The sequence below is a fragment of the Pseudophryne corroboree genome, chromosome 1 (genome assembly GCF_028390025.1).
Source record: "Pseudophryne corroboree isolate aPseCor3 chromosome 1, aPseCor3.hap2, whole genome shotgun sequence".
In the NCBI taxonomy this organism is placed as follows: domain Eukaryota; kingdom Metazoa; phylum Chordata; class Amphibia; order Anura; family Myobatrachidae; genus Pseudophryne; species Pseudophryne corroboree.
Genome location: NC_086444.1, coordinates 451587232 through 451609866, shown reverse-complemented (window position 1 = coordinate 451609866; position 22635 = coordinate 451587232). Strand labels below are relative to the sequence as shown.

Genomic DNA, 22635 nt, shown 5'->3' with positions numbered 1-22635 from the left:
CGTCTGAGAAAAGGACGCGGCCTGGGGAGACCTGTAAAGGGGTAAGAACGCAGCGCTGGGCTCCCTCCCCCCCCCCCCCGCTACCATCACTGACAGAGCAGCACCTCGACCCTTCCCCCCCACGGCTCGCAGAGTCCTGTACGGCTACCGCTGGCGGAGGAGGACACAGCCGGAAGAAGCCACGGATAAGCGTCTGAGGAGAGAGGGTGGCCGGAGGAGACCTGTAAAGGGGTGAGTGCACCACGTTGGGCTCTACACTCATTCCACTGCCACGACTGACAGGAAGACAGGCCTGCACATGCCATACTGCGCCCCCTCAGATCAGCGGACACCTGGACCCATCCTAGGCTATTAACAGGAGTTGGTCAGTGCCACCTTAGTCCCTGCAAACGACGGCCTCTAGTACATAAACCAGTAGCCGCTACTCACAGCCTACGCATCCTCAGGCGTCACTATCTCCTACTCAGTGACTGCACATCTACCTATACTCCCTGCAGGGCAGGATACCTTAATATATCTAGTTTCTCGCTGAAACACTCCAATACTGCGCAGATATGGATAAACATGTGGCCAAACCTCAGAGAGGGGGACGAGGCTCTGCACCAGCAAAAACTAAAGACACCAGAGCATCTGCTTCAGCTTCTGCTAATTCACCACCTTCATCACCTAACGCTAGTGTCCTAGATGGCGTAACAGATCCTGCGAGATACACCATGGATGCCGTGGCCAGGGCACAGGAAATCTCTGATATATTGTCACCGCTGTTAGACAAGAAACTCGCGGGGTTGAAGGAAGCTATCGATTCCACCATGACACAGCTAAAGGAACATAGTACACGAATAGATGAAGTAGAACAACGGGTCTCGAACCTAGAGGACGACTTGACCAATGCCCGCTCTGTAATTGAGTCCCAAGCGTCTTCCATCACTGCGATACAGGAGAAGCTAGAAGATTTAGAAAATCGCAATCGTCGAAATAATCTCCATATGATTGGCTTACCAGAATCCGTTAGACCTAAAGAATTGATGGCGCTGGTCTCCTCCTGGTTGCCGCTCGAGTTGGGCTGCTTGAAAAATGATGAAACTTTGGCAATAGAACGGGCGCACAGAGTTGGTCCTGATTTCCAGACAGACTGCCGTAGACCTAGACCGGTCATATTCAAATTTCTCAACTACACAGACAAAGTCAAAGTGATGGACGCGTATCGCAAAGCTCAGGAACTTTTCTATCAGGGAGACAAGTTACTCCTGTTCCAGGACTTCTCTTATGGCGTGGCCATGAAAAGGAGAGAATTTTCTCCCACCTGTAAGATCCTGTTTGATGAGGGCATACGATTCACTCTTCTCTACCCTGCGAAATTACGTGCTCAACATAACGGCAAAACGTACCTGTTCGACTCACCCTCGGAAGCAAAAACATTTGCAGAATCTATACGAAGTCACTCTTCATCTGCCTCCAATGACAGAGACTGATCATAAACGTCCTCATAGGCTTAACATCTGTATCATCTCCCTTATGGAGGTCGTGATTGGTAATGTATGGCTGATCACTATTGCTCATTACATGTTGTTTCACACAGTATCACCTGTTTTAGAATTTGAAAATCACAGAGCCTTTCCGCCCTTTCCCCTCTCCCCCATCTCTATGTCCTTTTTTTTCTTATTGCCCTCCCCCCTCTTTCACCCCCCTCTCATTACTCTAATCGGAGTTATACTAATGGTTTATAGTGAGTCCTTAGGACCACTGTTCTAGGTTCACAAAAATGTGAAAAATGGATATACTGTAACACAAAGTTTACAAACGCTATTGTTATTAATGCTAAGACACAGGTCAATTACCCCTGCCTTGGGTTGGGTTTCCCTACTCGCTGGGATATGGGGAGCCCCACGATTTAGTCTACCACTGTTTCATGTGTCCGAAAGGACGGGTATAGGTTAGATTTGACACTAAAATGGCGGCCTCTACAGAGATTAAGACGAGTCTAAAATTCCTTACTTGGAACGTGGAGGGTCTTAATACTCCGATTAAAAGAAGAAAGATATTGCAACACCTCAAACGCCTGCGACCGGATGTGGCGATGTTGCAAGAAACCCACTGGAGGTTGGGAGATCCCAATGTGCTTAGAGATAACTGGATTCAGGGCTTTAACACTGCATCGTTTACCTCCAAGAAGCGAGGGGTAGTGATTATATTCCGTAAATCCCTTAGATACAACATATTAGACACCCTGGAGGATGAGGAGGGTCGATTCTTATTTTTAAAAGTACAATTAGAGGGGGAGTTATACACCTTAGTGACCATATATGCACCGAACTCGGACCATAATGCCTTTTTTACAGACATTTATGTTCGACTTCAGGAGTGGGCCGAGGGTCATCTAATCATCGGAGGCGATTTTAACTCAACCTTACAGCCAGCTCTGGACAGGTCTGGTGCATTTAGTGGGCACAGTTACTCTATTCCAGCATCGTTGCAATTTCTATTGTCTTCATTTCATTTAATAGACCCATGGCGACACCAGCACCCTATTAGTCGAGAATACACGTTCTACTCTCACCCACATGCCACGTCAACTAGAATAGATTACTGGCTGTTCCCAGCAAGACTGCTTTCCAGGTTGGATGACTCCAGAGTAGAAAATATTGCCATTTCTGACCACGCACCTACATGGTTCACACTTGAGTTGAAATCTCCTAAACAGACCTCCTATAACTGGAGATTTCCCTCCCACTTATACAATTCCCCTGAATTTAAGTCATATTTAGAGACTAACTTCCTTAACTATACTAAAGACAACGCACAACACACAGAGGACATTGGCCTCTTTTGGTCTGCCTCCAAGCCGGTAGTGCGAGGATATATCATAGCATATGTCGCTGCTAAGCGTAAGCGCCTTAATCAAAGGTCTCGTGACCTCGGCCTGACATTAACAAATTCTTATGCCACGCTGTTGGCTTCCCCGACAGAGGATACTCGCAGGATCTATATAGAGACTAAACATTTGTATGATACCCTCTGTACAGAGAGAGCCCAATACGCTTTAGATTTTCAAAAACATAAATACTTTAGGTGGGGAAATAAAGCCGGCAAACTTCTGGCGAATGTAGTTCGTAGTCAGCGCCCCACTTCGCACATTCTCACTCTTCAAGCACATACCCAAATATCTTCTGACCCAGCAGTAATAGCTGACTCCTTCTTATCTTACTACAAAGATTTATATACGGCTCCGCCAGATGACGCTATTAGCGGCATGAACTTCTTGAGATCAGTAGGGTCCCCCACACTGACAGCAGAGGATCAAAACTCCCTTATGGCCCCTATTACTGAATTGGAACTAACGACGGTAATCAAACAATTGGCTAATGGAAAATCTCCAGGCCCAGACGGTCTGAGCGCAGAGTATTACAAATTACTGCAACCCCACATTACACCTTATCTTTTGACCCTACTTAACTCTATTATGTCCGGCAATGCTGCCCCGCCCACCTTTAACCAAGCGCGTATGATAGTATTGCCGAAACCAGGGAAAGACCCTACCTTGGTTCAATCATACCGTCCCATCTCTCTTTTAAACCAAGATTTTAAAATCTTGACAACATTAATGGCACATAGGCTGCAAATGGTGTAACCCACATTACTACATCCATCACAGACCGGCTTTGTAAAGGGGAGGACGTCAGTGCACAATATAAGACAGCTAGTTGCCGCTTTGACCATATCGGCCCAGACGCCGGGTGGGTCTTCCTTGATAGTGAGCTGTGACGATGATAAAGCGTTTGATCGCGTGTCATGGTCTCACTTGCTAAGGGTGCTTCACTGGCAGAGATTTGGAGCTGATTTCGTCAAATTCTTCCGCACTATCTATGACTCACCTTCTGCGTTCATTACAGTGAATGGATTGAACACAGACACGTTTACACTTCATAGAGGCACGAGACAGGGGTGCCCCCTATCCCCACTCCTTTTTGACCTAGCACTAGATCCACTCATCAGACATTGTCATTTGAACTCTGACTGGCATGGGATTGAAATTGATAGTCATAACCTTAAGGTCACAGCTTATGCAGATGACTTGTTATTATACTTTTCGAACCCTCAGTTTGCATTTCCTAGTCTGATATCATTGTTGGCGACATTTGAATTGATTTCAGGGTTTAAAATTAATAAATCTAAGACGGAAGCCCTGGCTTTGCATTCAAAGGCCACACATGGATGGAACTCTCAGTTCCCCTTCCGATGGGCGAGTCGATCAATTACATATCTCGGTCTCCAGATACCCGTTAACCCATCTGATTTATACAGATTTAACTTTCCACGAATTATAACACGTATGTTAACGGACTTTCAGGCGTGGAAACATCTGCCCCTGTCCTATTTAGGACGCTGCCAATTAATCAAAATGATCTCCTTCCCGAGACTGCTGTACCCTATTCAGATGCTGCCCCTACTAATAACTGAAGCAGATATAAAAACTCTAAACAAAGCCTTTAGTGAATTTATTTGGGCGCAAAAAAAACCCCAGAATCTCCTTGTTTAAATTGAGCCAATCACAAAAATTGGGGGGGGGGGGGGTTAACTTACCTTGTATCAGAAGTTACATGCTGGCGGCGAACTATAGATATGCCATCGATTGGATACATAAGACTGAGTCCTTTGCTAACACAGGCTTAGAACAGGCTTTCTGCCCTGGGCTCTCTCTTGTCAGCTTGCTACACATGCGTCCATCGGCCCTTCCATCCTTGGTTAAAAATAATATATTATTGACCTCGACTTGTGCGGCTTGGAGGCAGGCACGTTCGAGGATGGGTATATCCAGCTATAACACGACGTTTCTTCCTCTAGCTCATAACCCAGACTTTGGTGGGACTGCGGCACGCGCCACACTAACTACCCTATCAGACGGAGGGATCAGGTTGTTATATCAATTGATTGACCGAGATACCCGCCAGGTTTATACATACTCGCATCTCTGCGAAAGTTTTCCACAATTTAAAATTCCATTATTCATATATTTCCAGATACGTAGTTACATTAAAAAGTCCATAGCCCTGATGTCCACAGAAGACAGGACTAATGCATTTGACATTACTCTGCAATTGACGCCGACTATACACCCCTCTACTGCATTGCTATATACATACATCAAAAAATCCATTGATTGGGAGTCTACCCAGACGGGATTAGTAAAGTGGCTAGCAGACTTCCCATCTATTGATGTTTCCACCATGCTTACTGCCTTTAATAAGATCAATAAAACCCTTATATCAGCATCTTACGCTGAAATCAATTATCAAATCTTACACCGATCCTATATTACACCAAAACTACGGCTCCAAATGGGAACAGCCTCTGACTCTAAATGTTTTAAGTGTGGCATGATAGACGCAGATATTTATCACTGTTTGTGGAGTTGTCTTGAAGTACGTAAATTCTGGAGCTTAATTCAAACATATGTCAAAGACAAACTGCATCTCAATATAGATGTTTCCCCGGAATGGGTTATGTGGGACTTGCACTCGACTCACCCTGCCTCTAAGCTACCGATCGGCAAACGCCAATTGTTAACCAAAATAGCAGCAGCAGGCAAAAAAACAATACTGTCGCAATGGATAGCCACCGACTCCCTATCCCTAGCTATATTTTTGCCAAGAATATCATACCTCTTCCACATGGAATGGCTGGAGATGCTACTTGATAAAGAGAACAAAATAGCAAAATTCTTTGACATATGGCTCCCTTATGTGCAAACACTAGACAGCCCTGTCAAAAAACCCCTACGCCAAGCTATATTTCACACTACATGGTATAACCTAGAAATTCTAGACCTAGGACACCCACCCTTCTAAAAAGGCCCCTAATATGATACTCTCTGATTAGACTGGACCTGGTTTATGTTGATTGTTTTGTTTCAAACTAACTGTCTCAAATGTATACATACAGATAGTTATGTTACTGTACCAATTTGTGCTGTTTTGTGATAATATATGCAAATGTTGTACAGTTGTCCAATAAAGTACTTTTCAAAAAAAAAAAATAAAGCACATAATTATACTAAACCAATGTAAAACAACCTGATAATGTATATTTCAATAACTAGCAGGTTGGTTCAGTCTTTTCAGAGTCTGATTTCACCTTCCCTCATGACATCATGACAAATAACATCTAGTAGTATCTAGGGTTTTATTTTGCACCCACAGGACTACTTGCCAACTCTCCCTAAATGTTAGGGAGACTTCTTGAAATAGTAGCAATCTCCCTGACTCCCTCAATAGTCTAGCAATCTCCCTGAATGCACCATACGTGCATTACATGGGATCATCAGTGTAATTTCTTTGCATTGATTATATGACACAAGAGATAAAGTGGAGACGGATAAAGAGTGATAAATGACCAGCAAACCAGCAACCCAACTGCCATGTCATGTTTGAAAAATGACAGTTAGGAGCTGGTTATTTATCACTATTTATCAGTCTTCACTTTATCTCTTGTTAAGAATTAATACATTTGGGCCAATGATCCCTATAGCTAAATGCAGTTTCAAAAAGGTTTTATTGTGGCCACTTATATGGAACCACCTGCGAGTAACACACAATACATGAATATGCCCTGAAAAGCATCAGTATTTTCATCAACAAGATGTTGCTTTTACAATCTCCCTGAAATACTTTTTCAAAAGTAGGCAAATATTAATATATATATTATTAACATGTTTGGTAACTTACACATAGCAGAGGCAGCCATTCCATGCAATCAAGAAGAATAAAAGTCACACAGGAACACTTCTGTTCAAAAATACTAATAACTCTTTATTCTTTAATAGCGTAAAAAAACAAAGTAGAAAGATGTCTGACGGTTTTCAGACTATGAGGTTATTATTGGAATGCTCCAGTGACCAGTCACCAAAATGACTGCCTCAACCTTTCTAGGTGCCCTCAGCCTTAATACACCTCTCCTCAATTGTCTGAAGCATACACAACAATGAATTACACAGTTTTCTAAAATGATTGAGAATTATTACCAGCTCATCTCACCTAAATGTTATGTTTGAAAACCCAGGTGCTTTTTTGGCCTCCTCTATTTGGGCTTCACTAATGTCTGTTCCCAACACCGTTTTAAAATGAGGAGCCATTATTCTGGTGCCTTGTCCTGTCCCACAGCCAACATCCACGGCAAGCACATAGGGTTTTGGTAACTAGGAAGAGAAAAGATGTTTACCATAAAATATAGAAATTTAAGCACACTCTTCACAATATATATTTCTAAACACATTCGTTTTTATTTATTTCCTTTAAGAAATCATGTCTAATATAGTCATTTCTCCAACATGCATTGCTAAGCAATAATACAAATGCTGGTGACAGTCAGGAGACAGTGTTTCCACTGGTAGGTACTGTCAGTCAGTGGGGTACTTTGCTACAGCACAATTTATTGTGAACCTCATTACTCAAAATTAGACATTATTATTGAACGTTATGTAAGCAGTTCTGAAACTTGATAAGCTGGCCTGCAGAGACGAGTTTTCAGGGAACGCTTAAAGGCTAGGATAGTCTTATTGTGTGTGGGAGGGCATTCCACAGAGTTCCTGCAATCGGGAATGAGAGAGAATGAGAGATGGAGAGCTTGTGCAGAGTGAAGAGGTCGGGTTGGGAGATATTTTGAGAGAAGTGAAGAGATGTATGTTGGTGTAGTTTGGTTAGTAGCCTTATGTTATGTGTAAGTAAAAGTATTTTATATTGAATACGGTAGAATACCAGTAACCAATGGAGGAACTGAGACACAGCAGATCAGCAGACGAACGAGGATCGTCCTCGAAGATCAGCCTCGCAGCTGCACTTATAATGGATTGTAGTGGTAAGATTCTGCTTTGGGGGAAGACCAGTAAGGAGACTATTGCAATAATCAATGCGGGAGATAATGAGTGCGTAGATTAGTTTTTACAGTGTCTTGGATAAGATATTGGCATATTAAGGATATGTTTTTTAAATATAAAACAGAATTTAAAAATAAATTGAATGTGGGGACCAAATGACAGCTCAGAGTCCAGGATCACCTAGGCAGCAAATGTGTGTAGCAGGGTTGATTGTGGAGGTTGGTTAACAGGTTGGTAACTACTGGCCAGTGGAACATAACTGTGGGGCATATTAAGTTGTCAGGGGTTGCCCTGAGGGGTATAACTGTGTGGCATAATAACTTGTCCTGGGCAGTACTGTGTGGGGCACAATAAAGTGTCAGGGACGTTACTGTATATGGCTTATTATGGTACAGAGGGCATTACTGTGTGGGGCATAAGATGGCGGATTTTAGTTTCTGTCCTGTGGGGTGTAAAAATAAGAATTTACTTACCGATAATTCTATTTCTCGGAGTCCGTAGTGGATGCTGGGGTTCCTGAAAGGACCAGGGGGATAGCGGCTCCGCAGGAGACAGGGCACAAAAGTAAAGCTTTTCCGATCAGGTGGTGTGCACTGGCTCCTCCCCCTATGACCCTCCTCCAGACTCCAGTTAGGTACTGTGCCCGGACGAGCGTACACAATAAGGAAGGATTTATGAATCCCGGGTAAGACTCATACCAGCCACACCAATCACACCGTACAACTTGTGATCTAAACCCAGTTAACAGTATGATAACAAAAGGAGCCTCTGAAAGACGGCTTCCTACAACAATAACCCGATTTTTGTAACAATAACTATGTACAAGTATTGCAGAATAATCCGCACTTGGGATGGGCGCCCAGCATCCACTACGGACTCCGAGAAATAGAATTATCGGTAAGTAAATTCTTATTTTCTCTATCGTCCTAGTGGATGCTGGGGTTCCTGAAAGGACCATGGGGATTATACCAAAGCTCCCAAACGGGCGGGAGAGTGCGGATGACTCTGCAGCACCGAATGAGAGAACTCCAGGTCCTCTTTTTGCCAGGGTATCAAATTTGTAGAATTTTACAAACGTGTTCTCCCCCGACCACGTAGCTGCTCGGCAGAGTTGTAATGCCGAGACCCCTCGGGCAGCCGCCCAAGATGAGCCCACCTTCCTTGTGGAATGGGCATTTACATATTTTTTGCTGTGGCAAGCCTGCCACAGAATGTGCAAGCTGAATTGTACTACAAATCCAACGAGCAATAGTCTGCTTAAAAGCAGGAGCACCCAGCTTGTTGGGTGCATACAGGATAAACAGCAAGTCAGATTTCCTGACTCCAGCCGACCTGGAAACTATATTTTCAGGGCCCTGACAACATCCAGCAACTTGGAGTCCTCCAAGTCCCTAGTAGCCGCAGGTACCACAATAAGCTGGTTCAGGTGAAACGCTGACACCACCTTAGGGAGAAACTGGGGACGAGTCCACAGCTTTGCTCTGTCCGAATGGACAATCAGATATGGCTTTGTGAGATAAAGGCGCCAATTCTGACACTCGCCTGGCCGAGGCCAGGACCAACAGCATGGTCGCTTTCCATGTGAGATATATCAAATCCACAGATTTGAGTTGTTTAAACCAATGTGATTTTAGGAATCCCAAACTACGTTGAGATCGCCCAGTGCCACTGGAGACATCAAAAGGGGGTTGTATATGCAGTACTCCCTTAACAACTTCTGGACTTCAGGAACTGAAGCCAATTTCTTTCTGGAAGAAAATCGACCGGTCGAAATTTGAACCTTAATGGACCCCAATTTGAGACCCATATACACTCCTGTTTGCAGGAAATGTAGGAATTAACCTAGTTGAAATTCTTCCGTGGAGCCTTCCTGGCCTCACACCATGGAACACATTTTCACCTAAGCAGTGATAATGTTGTGCGGTCACCTCCTTCCTGGCTCTGACCAGGGTAGGGATGACCTCTTCCGGAATGCCTTTTTCCCTTAGGATCCGGCGTTCACCCTTCAACGCGGCTGCGGTAAGTCATGGAACAGACATGATTCTTGCTGAATCAAGATCCTTTCTAGTATCTCTTGAAGTTCCGGGTACCAAGTTCTTCTTGGCCAAACCGGAGCCACGAGTATAGTTCTTACTCCTCTCCTTCCTATCATTCTCCATACACTGGGTATGAAAGGCAGAGGAGGGAACACATACACCGACTGGTACACCCACGGTGTTACCAGAGCGTCCCAGCTATTGCCTGAGGGTCTCTAGACCTGGCGCTTCATGTGGGACGCCATCATAACCACCTTTGGTCTTTCCCAACGGTTTACAAACATGTGGAAACTTCCAGATGAAGTTCCCACTTTTCCGGGTGGAATTCATTCATGCTGAGGAAATCTTCCTAGTTGTCCACTCCCGGAATGAACACTGCTGACAGTGTTATCACATGATTTTTCGCCCAGCGAAGAATCCTTGCTGTCATTGCCCTCCTGCTTCTTGTGCCGCCCCGTCTGTTTACGTGGGCGACTGCCATGATGATGTCCTACTGGATCAGCACCGGTTGACTTTGAAGCAGAGGTCTTCCTAGGCTCAGAGCATCGTAAATTGCCCTTAGCTCCAGTATATTCATGTGGAGAGAAATCTCCAGACTTGACCACACTTCCTTGGAAATTTCTTCCCTGTGTGACTGTTCCCCAGCCTCTCAGACTGGCATCCGTGGTCACCAGAACACAGTCCTGAATGCTGAATGTGCTGCCCTCTAGAAGATGAGCACTCTGCAGCCCCCACAGAAGAGACACCCTTGTCCTTGGAGACAGGGTTATCCGCTGATGCATCTGAAGATGCGATCCGGACCATTCGTCCCGCAAATCCCCCTGAAAAGTTTTTGCGTGAGATCTGCCGAATGGAATCGCTTCGTAAGAAGCCACCATTTTTCCCAGGACTCCTGTGCATTGATGCACTGATACTTGGCCTGGTTTTAGGAGGTTTCTGACTAGGTCGGATAACTCCCTGGCTTTCCCCTCCAGGAGAAATACCTCTTTCTGGACTATGCCCAGAATCATTCCTAGGAACAGCAGACGTATCATCGGAAAACAGCTGCGATTTTTGGAATATTTAGAATCCACTCGTGCTGTCGTAGAACTACTTTAGATAGTTCTTTTCCGACCTCCAACTGTTCTCTGGAAACTTGCCCCTTTCAGGATATCGTCCAAGTAAGGGATAATTAAGATGCCTTTCTTCTTTTAAGAATCATCTTTTCGGCCATTACCTTGGTAAAGGCCCGGGGTGCCGTGGATAATTCAACGGCAGCGTCTGAAACTGATATTGACAGTTCTGTATCACGAACCAGAGGTACCCTTGTTGAGAAGGGCAAATTTGGACATGGAGGTAATCCTTGATGTCCAGGGACACCATATAGTCCCCTTTTTTCCGGTTCTCTATCACTGCTCTGAGTGACTCCATCTTGATTTGAACCTTTTTATGTAAGTGTTCAAAGATTTCAGATTTAGACTATGTCTCACCAAGCCGTCTGGCTTCAGTACCACAATATAGTGTGGAAGACTAATACCCTTTTCCTTGTTGTAGGAGGGGTACTTTGATTATCACCTGCTGGAAATACAGCTTGTGAATTTTTTCCCAATACTGCCTCCCTGTCGGAGGGAGCCGTTGGTAAAGCAGGCTTCAGGAACCTGCGAGGAAAAAATGTCTCGACTCTCCAATCTGTACCCCTGGGATAATACTTGTACGATCTAGGGGTCAACTTGCGAGTGATCCCACTGCGCGCTGAGACTCTTGAGACTACCCCCCCACCTCACCTGAGTCCGCTTGCACGGCCCCAGCGTCACGCTGAGGACTTGGCAGACGCGGTGGAGGGCTTCTTTTCCTGGGAAGGGGCTGCCTGCTGCAGTCTACTTCCCTTTCCTCTATGTCTGGGCAGATATGACTGGCCTTTTGCCCGCTTGCCCACATGGGAAACGGAAGGATTGAGGCTGAAAAGACAGTGTCTTTTTCTGCTGAGATGTAACTTGGGGTAAAAAGGTTGGATTTCCCAGCTGTAGCCGTGGCCCCCAGGTCCGATGGACCGACCCCAAATAACTCCTTCCCTTTATACGGCAATACTTCCATGTGCCGTATGGGATCTGTATCACCTGACCACTGTCGTGTCCATGACATCTTCTGGGAGATATGGACAACGCACTTATCTTGATGCCAGAGTGCAAATATCCCTCTGTGCATCTCGCATACATATATATAGAATGCATCCTATTAAATGCTCTATATCAATAAAATATTTTTAGTCAGGGAATTCGACCAAGCCAACCCAGCACTGCATCTCCAGGCTGATGGCGATCGCTGGTCGCAGTATAACCACCGTATGTGTGTATATACTTTTTAGGATATTTTTCCAGCTGCCTATCAGCTGGCTCCTTGAGGGCGGCCGTATCTGGAGACGGTAACGCCACTTGATAAGCGTGTGAGCGCCTTATCCACCCTAAGGGGTGTTTCCCAACGCGCCCTAACTTCTGGCGGGAAAGGGTATAACGCCAATATTTGCTATCGGGGTAAACCCACGCATCATCACACACTTCATTTTATTTTATCTGATTCAGGAAAAACTACAGGTAGTTTTTTCACTCCCACATAATACCCTTTTTTGTGGTACTTGTAGTATCAGAAATATGTAACACCTCCTTCATTGCCCTTAACGTGTGGCCCTAATGAGGAATACGTTTGTTTATTCACCGTCGACACTGGATTCAGTGTCCGTGTCTGTGTCGACCGACTGAGGTAAATGGGCGTTTTTAAAAAAAAAACCCTGACGGTGTTTCTGAGACGCCTGGACCGGTACTAATTGTTTGTCGGCCGTCTCATGTCGTCAACCGACCTTGCAGCGTGTTGACATTTTCACGTAATTCCCTTAATAAGCCATCCATTCCGGTGTCGACTCCCTAGAGAGTGACATCACCATTACAGGCAATTTCTCCGCCTCCTCCAACATCGTCCTCATACATGTCGACACACACGTACCGACACACAGCACACACACCTGGAATGCTCTGACAGAGGACAGGACCCCACCAGCCCTTTGGAGAGACAGAGGGAGAGTTTGCCAGCACACACCAAAAAACGCTATAATTACATAGGGACAACCTTATATAAGTGTTTCTCCCTAATAGCATCTTTATATATATATTTATATCGCCAATTAGTGCCCCCCTCTCTGTTTAAACCCTGTTTCTGTAGTGCAGTGCAGGGGAGAGCCTGGGAGCCTTCTCTCCAGCCTTTCTGTGAGAGAAAAAATGGCGCTGTGTGCTGAGGAGATAGGCCCCGCCCCTTTTCCGGCGGGCTCGTCTCCCGCTCTTTAGTGAAGTTTGGCAGGGGTTAAATATCTCCATATAGCCTCTGGGGGCTATATGTGAGGTATTTTTAGCCAGTATATAGGTTTACATTTGCCTCCCAGGGCGCCCCCCCCCAGCGCCCTGCACCCTCAGTGACAGCGTGTGAAGTGTGCTGAGAGGAAAATGGCGCACAGCTGCAGTGCTGTGCGCTACCTTTAGAAGACTGTCAGAGTCTTCAGCCGCCGATTCTGGACCTCTTCTAACTTCAGCATCTGCAAGGGGGCCGGCGGCGCGGCTCCGGTGACCATCCAGGCTGTACCTGTGATCGTCCCTCTGGAGCTGATGTCCAGTAGCCAAGAAGCCAATCCATCCTGCACGCAGGTGAGTTCACTTCTTCTCCCCTCAGTCCCTCGTTGCAGTGATCCTGTTGCCAGCAGGACTCACTGTAAAATAAAAAACCTAAGCTAAACTTTCTCTAAGCAGCTCTTTAGGAGAGCCACCTAGAATTGCACCCTTCTCGGCCGGGCACAAAAATCTAACTGGAGTCTGGAGGAGGGTCATAGGGGGAGGAGCCAGTGCACACCACCTGATCGGAAAAGCTTTACTTTTGTGCCCTGTCTCCTGCGGAGCCGCTATCCCCCTGGTCCTTTCAGGAACCCCAGCATCCACTAGGACGATAGAGAAATAGTTTGTTTTCCTGCAAGGCCACACCCTTTTTTAGCAATGCCCCCACAATTATATTTACATTTTAGAATGTCTATGGTGGGGGATGGGTGCACATTTGTTGCTATTTGCACTGGGAGACAAATTGTCTAGAAATGGTCCTGAATGGCAGAAAGACATTCAGTAATGCGGACCAATACAATGCTGATAAATCTGAGGAGGATAGGTCAGAAGTTCTCCATTTCAGAGTTAGGGGAGGAATTTTTTTTTTTTCTGAGGAGGAGTAATCACTCCATGGGGTGGGGGAATTAATTGAACAAATTATTCTACAACAGTAAAACTGCACACATTTTAGATACCGTGTGGCGCCCTGCGTAAAAGATCCATTTCACAATGGAAACATCCATGCTCCTGGATTTAAGCACAAAGACTGCCTGTACGCATGTGTTAGCTTCGTGCACGTGACAATACTACATGGGGTGTGGTATATTTTGTAAACATGGTCATAATGTCGACACTGATAATATGCTGTCATCATTAGAATGTCGACAAAACGTCCCTGGGGACCTTGTGTTGACTTACCTAGTACGGTGTGTCTGGCGGTTCCATCGGTTTCTTCCGGGATCCGAAAGTAACCATGACTAATCCTAAACCCTAACCCTTCTGTAGCCTAACCCTCTGCTGCTGCTCCATGCAATGTCAACATTTCAAGTGTCGACATTTTCAAATTCAACATACTGTATGAACAATGTCAACATCATAACTATCAACAATACGACTACATCCTATCATATGGATGCTCTCCATAAACTTAGCAAGCTAAGCGCATATACTGTGCCTACAGCAAAACATATAGCACTGTAGTATGTACGCGAGTAGCTATCGAACCGATAAGTCAGATGGGCAGGTGACTCTTCCTTTGTGAAAGGGCTCAGCTATTTCAAGAAAACATGAGACACAAAACAGCAAGCTGCACAAAGTGATAGTGTAGTAGGCAGCTATAAAAACAAATAATTTTCCCACAAATATAGGTGTCAAGATATTATATAAGAAAAATGTATTGTAACTATAGCAGTTTCTTATTCAATATAGACTTTGGGCCTAATTCAGTAAGGATCACTTAACGGCAAAAATGCAAATTGTCCGATTAGACAGTAGACTGCGCATGCCCAGTGAAATGCGACTGCAAAGTGATTGCCAAGAAGTGAGTTTCTAGGGAGTGGTTGGGAAAACGAGGTGCCATGGCCGTTTTTAGGGCGTGCATCTGATGTAAGCTGCGATGAAAAACATGGCGCCCGTTGTAACTGGAAATGCATTATTTTGAGGAGGCATGGGTCAACCGCTACGGTCGATGGTGCTTGATTTCTGCATATGCATCAGTCTCAATAGCGATCCCTACTGAAGTAGGCCCTTTGTGGGGCCTGTAAATTGTTATGAACAACAGCAATACAAAAGAATAATTCAACATTGTGTATATAGGGCCCAATTCAGACCCAATCGCAGCAGCAAATTTGTTAGATAATGGGCAAAACCATGTGCACTGCAGGGGGGAAGGGGGCAGATATAACATGTGCATAGAGAGTAAAGGCCAGTACTCACTGGCCGATGTGGGAGAGATGTGTGCTGAGCGAACCGCTCAGCACACATCTCTCCCGCCGCTCAGCACAGCGTGATGTGTGCTGAGCGTGCGGGGGTAGACGGGGGGCGCTCATTTCACCCAGCGGGTGAAATGAGCGACCTGCTAGATTGGCCTGCATGCAGGCCAATCTAGCACCAGCGATAGCGATGCGTGGTGCTGCGCATCGCTATCGCTGTGGGGGGTAAACACGGAGCGATCATGCTTAACATCTAAGCAATCTAGTCAGATTGCTTAGATTTTAAGCAGCGATCGCTCCGTGAGTACCCCCCTTTAGATTTGGATGGGTTATATTGTTTCTGTGCAGGGTAAATACTGGCTGCTTTATTTTTACACTGCAATTTAGATTTTAGTTTGAACACACCCCACCCATATCTAAAGCTGGGTACATGCGGAAAGACCGAAAGAGAAAATCTTTCACTTTCAGCTCCATGGACCTGACTCAACGATCTACAGTGTACACATGGAAAGATCTAGCCAAATCTTTAAATTTTTCAAAGATCTTGCCTAGATGGTTTTTGGCTCCAAATTTAAATATTTTCTTAGCGGCTAGATGACATCATGTAGCCAAAATCGTTCATACACACTGTGTAGACAGTGAACGATCATGTCCGATCTAGCCAATATTCACCTTGCTGCACAGTCTATCAACGATTTTGACACTTACTCACAGGAGCGTGCCTAGTGAACGATCTAGCCTGTACACACGGAACGATATTATCGTTCAACGACCTATCTAGCCCAAATAGTAAGCTAGATCGTCCAGTGTATATCCAGCTTTACTCTCTGCACGTTACATCTGCCCCACCTGCAGTGCACATGGTTTTGCCCATTAGCTAACAAATTTATCTGCTTGCGATCAGGTCTGAATTAGGCCCATAGTAACACAAATGACAAAGATGATTTTTAGTGTAATAGGAATGCACGCTTTCTAAGGATAATTTATTTTGATCAAATTAATTGTTATAAGTTATAAGGCACTTTATGGTAGACTTACCATAGTTAAATCTCTTTCTGCGAGGTACACTGGGTTCCACAGGGAATACATCGAGGTGTAGAGTTGGATCTTGATCCAGAGGCACCAACAGGCTAAAGCTTAGACTGTTCCCAGGGTGCATTGCATGGCCTCCTCTATAGCCCCGCCTCCAGGAACTGGAGCTCAGTTTCGTCAACCAGTCCAATGCAGTAGCAGGTAAAGAGAAGGCAGATGTTAGTCACATAGAGCCACATTCTCACGACAGGAGGAGAAGGGACCAGCGGCTAATACCATACAAACCCAAAGAAGCTAAGTGCGTCAGGGTGGGCGCCCTGTGGAAACCAGTGTACCTCGCAGAAAGAGATTTAACTATGGTAAGTCTACCATAGATCTCCATTTCTGCAGCGGGGTACACTGTGTTCCAGAAGGAATACATCGGGTTGTCCTAAAGCAGTTCCTCATGGGAGGGGACGCACCGTAGCGGCCACAAGAACCCGGCGTCCAAAGGAAGCATCCTGGGAGGCGGAAGTATCAAAGGCATTTAACCTAATGAACGTGTTCACTGAGTGACCAGCCTGTGCATAAGCTTGTGCAATCACCATTCTAATCCATCTGGCCAAGGTTTGCTTATTCGCAGGCCAGCAACGTTTGTGAAAACCAAAAAGTACAAAAAGGGTATTGGACCTCCTGAGAGAGGCAGTCCTCTCCACGTAAATACAGAGAGTCCGTACCGCATCCAAAGACCGCTCTTTGGAGGACAAACCAGAAGAGATAAAAGCCGGAACCACGATCTCTTGGTTGAGGTGAAAAGATTACACCACCTTAGGCAAATAACCAGGGCGAGTTCAAAGAACTGCCCGGTCACGGTGAAAAATCAGAAAGGGCGGATGACAGGACAAAGCTCCTAAGTCCGACGCCCTCCTTGCAGAGGCAATAGCCAGCAGAAACACGATCTTAAGCGTAAGATATTTAAGGTCCACAGATTCAAGAGATTCAAATGGAGACTCTTGTAGGGCATTCAAGACAACAGACAGATCCCATGGAGCCACAGGAGGGACATATGGAGGATGGATCCGTAAAACACCTTGAGTGAAAGTATAAACGTCATGAATAGACGCAATCTTCCTCTGAAACCATACCGACAAGGCAGATATGTGAACCTTGAGGGAGGCTAAACGAAGGCCTAAATCCAGGCCTTGTTGCAGAAAAGCCAGAAGTTTGGAAGTTCTGAAATTGTATGCGTTCTAATTATTAGCAGCACTCCAGGTGAAGTAAGAATTCCAGGTCCTGTAATAAATCCGTGCAGAAGCCGGTTTTGCGGGCCTTCAGCATAGTTTGGATAACCGCCTCGGAGAATCCTTTGGCCCTCAGGAGTGAAGCTTCAAAGCCACGCCATCAAAACCAGCCTGGCCATGTCTGCATAGATACAAGGGCCCTGAACGAGGAAGTCTGGGCATTGAGGAAGTAGAAGAGGACGCTCGATCGATAGACTCTGCAGGTCTTAGAACCAATACCGTCTAGGCCACGCTGGAGCGACTAGAAGTAGTATTCCTTATTGCTTGAACTTCCGTAGTACCCTGGGCTTGAGTGACACTGGAGGGAACAAGTATGGTAGCTGTAAGTACCATGGAATTGCCAGTGCGTCCACGACTCCTGCTTGAGGATCCCTTGTCCTTGATCCGAAGATCAGGACCTTGTGATTGTGTCGAGACGCCATCAGGTCTACATCTGGCAGTCCCCACTTGTCCACTAGGAGTTGAAAGACTTCCGGATGAAGACTCCACTCTCCAGTGTGCACGGCCTGAAGACTGAGGAAATCCGCTTCCCAGTTGACGACTCCGGGAATGAACACTGCCAATATTGCTGGCAGATGGCATTCCGCCCAACGAAGGATTTTTGACACTTCCATTATTGCCATGCGACTTTGAGTGCCGCCTTGATGATTTATGTGCGCCACCGTGGTGGAGTTGTCTGATTGTACTTGAACAGGCCTGTTCTGTACCAGAGGCAGGGCCAGATTCAAAGCATTGAACACTGCCCGCAATTCCAGAATGTTTATCGGGAGGAGAGATTCCTCCTTGATCCACCGACCCTGGAGAGTGTGTTGCTCCAGCACCGCGCCCCAACCCCGCAGACTGGCGTCCATAGTCAGTAGGACCCAGTTGGGGATCCAGAAGGGTCGCCCCCTGCTCGACTGTTGGTCCTGTAACCACCAGCTCAGTGACAGACGAACCTCCGGAGTCAAGGAGATCATTTGAGACCTGATCCGATGAGGCAGGCCGTCCCATTTGGAAAGGATTAACCTCTGCAGGGGCGGGAATGAAATTGAGCGTACTCCACCATGTCGAAAGCCGATACCATGAGGCCTAGTACTTGCATCACTGAGTGTATCGACACCCTTGGGCGAGAAAGAAAGCATCTGATCTTGTCCTGTAGTTTCAGGACTTTCTCTGGAGACAGAAACAGTCTCTGGCTGTGTGTGTCTAGCAGAGCCCCCAGGTGCACCATGCTCCGAGCAAGGACCAGCGAGGACTTTTTCCAGTTGATGAGCCACCCGCGGGCTTGTAGGAATTGGATCGTCAGCTCCAGATGACTGAGGAGAACATCTTGGGAGTTCACCAGGATCAGCAAGTCGTCCAGATATGGCAGGATCCGGATTCCCTGATGGCAGAGAAGGCAGTCATCACGGCCATGACCTTGGGGAAGATCCGAGGGGCCGTGGCCAATCCAAATGGCAGAGCCTGGAATTGATAATGTAGGTTGCCAATAGCAAACCGCAGATATTGCTAATGCGATATGGCAATAGGTATATGCAGGTAAGATATTCATACCTTGATAAAGACCCCAGTGTGGGGAAGAAACGAGTTGGTGAAGGAGACGATCCGGCACTGGAGATACAGGAATATTTCCCTATACGGCTCTGCAGGGGGACTTTCCCGGGATCCCCAATGTTATCTGTATGAACGTGTATTGAACTGCCTAAACCACAGTTCCTACTTATCTGGTAAATACCCACTGTATCACTTGACTGGAAAGCCTCCTGCCTTGGAGAGAGGACTATGCCTTGCTTTGCACTTTATGTTCATATTTGAGCATTTTAATACTGTCTGTTATTCATGTAAAATTAAAACTGTGTTACACTATATATATTTTTTTATTTTTTTCATATTTCCCCCACTGCATATCAGGATGATGCATGAGAACAAGTGATCTATCGGATCATCGATAAAGCGCTGGTTAAGTTAAATACTTAATTTTTTTTTTATATGCAGGTAAGCATCCTGTATGTCCAGGGACACCATATAGTCTTTGGGTTCCATGGCCAGTATAATAGAGCGCAGAGTTTCCATACGGAATTTGGACACTCTCACAAATTTGTTCAATGATTTGAGGTTGAGTATAGGCCGAAAGGACCCATTGGGGTTGAATAGCATCCCCTGCCTCTCTGGGACAGAGGTACCGGCACTACCACTCCTGTGTCCAGGAGGGATCGCACAACCAATTGCAGAGCTTGCACTTTCAATATATCCGAAGGGATAGCAGTCGAGCAGAACTGGCGAGGGGGATGTCTCTTGAAAGAGGTTGCGTACCCGTGATAGACAACTTCCCGCATCCAGGCGTCTGAAGTGGTCTTTAACCATGTCTGGGCGAACTGCAGAAGTCGGCCTCCCACCCTGGGATCCCCCAGGGGGAGGCCCGCCCCGTCATGCAGCAGGCTTGTCTTGTTTGGAAGCAGGCTGACGGGCGGCCCAGGATTGTTTAGGTTTGGACTTAGTCGGTTTTGGAAGTATGAGCCTGTCTCGGGTATGCCTAACCCTTTGCTTTCCCTGGAGGTTGAAAGGAACGAAAAGTGGTACTCTTTGCCTTTGGAGCAGAAGGATTAGTACTTGGGAGAAACGCAGTCTTAGCAGTCACCAAGTCAGTCACAATCTTATTCAGATCTTCTCCAAATAAGATGTCTCCCTTAAAAGCGAGCACCTCCAAGGTCTTTTTGGAATATAGGTCCACCTTCCAGGACCTCAACCACAGAATTCTGCGAGCCAGCATAGACGTAGTAGATGCCTTGGCCGCCATTACACCTGCGTCAGAGGACGCCTCCTCAAATATAGTGGGAGGCGGTGGTAATATGAAACAGATATTGTCTGGCAGTGTCAGAAATATCCTGAGGCAGCTCATCCTCTAATGCCTTAACCCATGCTTCAATTCTTTTTGCGGCCCAGGAGGCTGCTATAGTGGGTCTATGTACTGCAACGGTAAGGGAGTAAATAGATTTCAGGCATCCCTCCACACGCTTTTCCGTCGGTTCCTTCAGTGAGGTGACAGTGGTGACAGGCAGAGTAGATGACACCACAAGATGGGCAACATGAAAGTCCACCGGCGGTGGAGTTTCCCACTTGTTACTCAACTCCGCAGGGATAGGATAACGAGCTAGAATCTTTTTAGACAGGGATAATTTCTTTCCTTGAGATAACAAGGATTCCTGACACATGTCAATAAAATAGTCAGAATGTGGTAAAACTACTTTAGTAACCTTCTGACGTTTGAACTTATCAGGTTTCTTAGACGCAGTAGTGGGATCTACCTTATCATCAATTTGTACAATCAGCTTAATAGCCTCCACTAGGTCAGGAACATCAACCTGAGTTGAAGGGTCCTGGTCAGAAGCGACTGTATATCAGTGTCTGACGGATCAGTATATTCCCCATCCTCATCAGACGAATTATCTGAAATATTAGTGGATTGTGAGAAGGAAGCAGCCTGCTTAGATAACTTATTGACCACAAAGGGGCATGGGGTAGACTGTCGTCTAGCCAAAGATTGATTTAATTGTTGTATGTAGGTAGACAGAGGGTCCGCCTAGGGCGGATTAACTACAGGGGCAATATGTGGCTGCAATGGCACAGGAGGCCCCACAGGGGGTGTAAGACGTGTCACAAGTGTATTCAGCATACTTGTGAACGCTGGCCAAGGTGGTTCCTCATTGGCCACAGGTGCTGCGGGCTGACTGGGAGATGTATGGCACCCAGTACCTGAACCATCAGCTAAAACTTCCCCCTCAGGTAAATCCGTGGTGCAAGCACTGCATGATGCAGAAGCGTCCACGGATTTCCTGCCCTGTGTGGCAGACATAGGGAATGTAAAACAACGTGTTTGTTGCAAAGAGGCAACAAAGAGAGTAGATTGCTTTTTGGAACACTCTTTTATAACAAAATTTAATATGTAAATCGATATGATATGATTATAATAGTTTAAAACGTAACCTTTAATTATTCCTCCTAAAATAAAAGGGGTACTCTGAGTGGCATAAACTTATATGTATATGCACTCTGTAAATGCATAAATTCAATTGCATCCCCTGTAAAAGATAAATCTATGTCTTAAATTAGACCAATATTATGTATGTGGTGAAAATATTAATCAATATAATCAGGATATAACCATCTGTATCTCAAATACAGACCTATAATTCATACCTGATAACTCACAATTAAAGAATTACAAAATTTGTTCATGATTTAAATTGTTAGTTAACACAGAATTATTCATGTATTTCATTATGTTTATGAATCGCAGCCAACAAAAACCCATTTGATATTATTATCAGTGAACTGATCAAATTTATTCTAAATCTGTACCTCAAACAGTCATGATTCAATTCCAGCTATATTTTCTGCTCAGTGCACTTGTGACATAAAACCTATATCTGAAATGTGTTACATTCCTAACTTGCATCATTCTTCACCAAGTTCCTAGATACATGTGTCAAATATGTTACATTTCTGGCTTGTATCATTTTCCAACAAGTTTCTAAACCAGTGTGTCAAAGTAATTTCATTCTGCTGCCTATAACCATATATTGCATTCCTCATAATAGCACTGGTTATTCCACTCTACCTGCATGAGTGGTTTCACATCCCTGTTGGTTTAAGCAAAGACAATTCCTCCTGTCAAATACTGACAGGTACACATGAGAGCTTTTTGGTAAATTAACTGTAATCAAAATCCCTAATTCTGCCCCCAATGTGGGCCAGTTTCCACTACCTCTGCCATATTTAATCAAACAATTTCTACAGAAGAAACATGCATGGAATATTTTCAAAAAGTATTGATTTAGTAGCACTACTGTAGTCCAGTTATTATCCTAATGTGAACTTATTCACTTAATT

At 45.4% G+C, this 22635-nt stretch overlaps 1 protein-coding gene across 9 annotated transcripts in view; it reads right to left on the bottom strand.

Annotated features, from left to right (window-relative positions):
• Positions 1-22635, bottom strand: part of LOC134892515 (putative methyltransferase DDB_G0268948) — a 101832-nt gene that overhangs the window by 26298 nt on the left and 52899 nt on the right. For all 9 annotated transcript variants that reach the window (XM_063913617.1, XM_063913618.1, XM_063913619.1 and 6 more), the window contains one exon: positions 7032-7192. In XM_063913617.1, coding sequence (XP_063769687.1) covers positions 7032-7192 — 161 coding nt within the window. The remainder of the gene's footprint in view (positions 1-7031; positions 7193-22635) is intronic.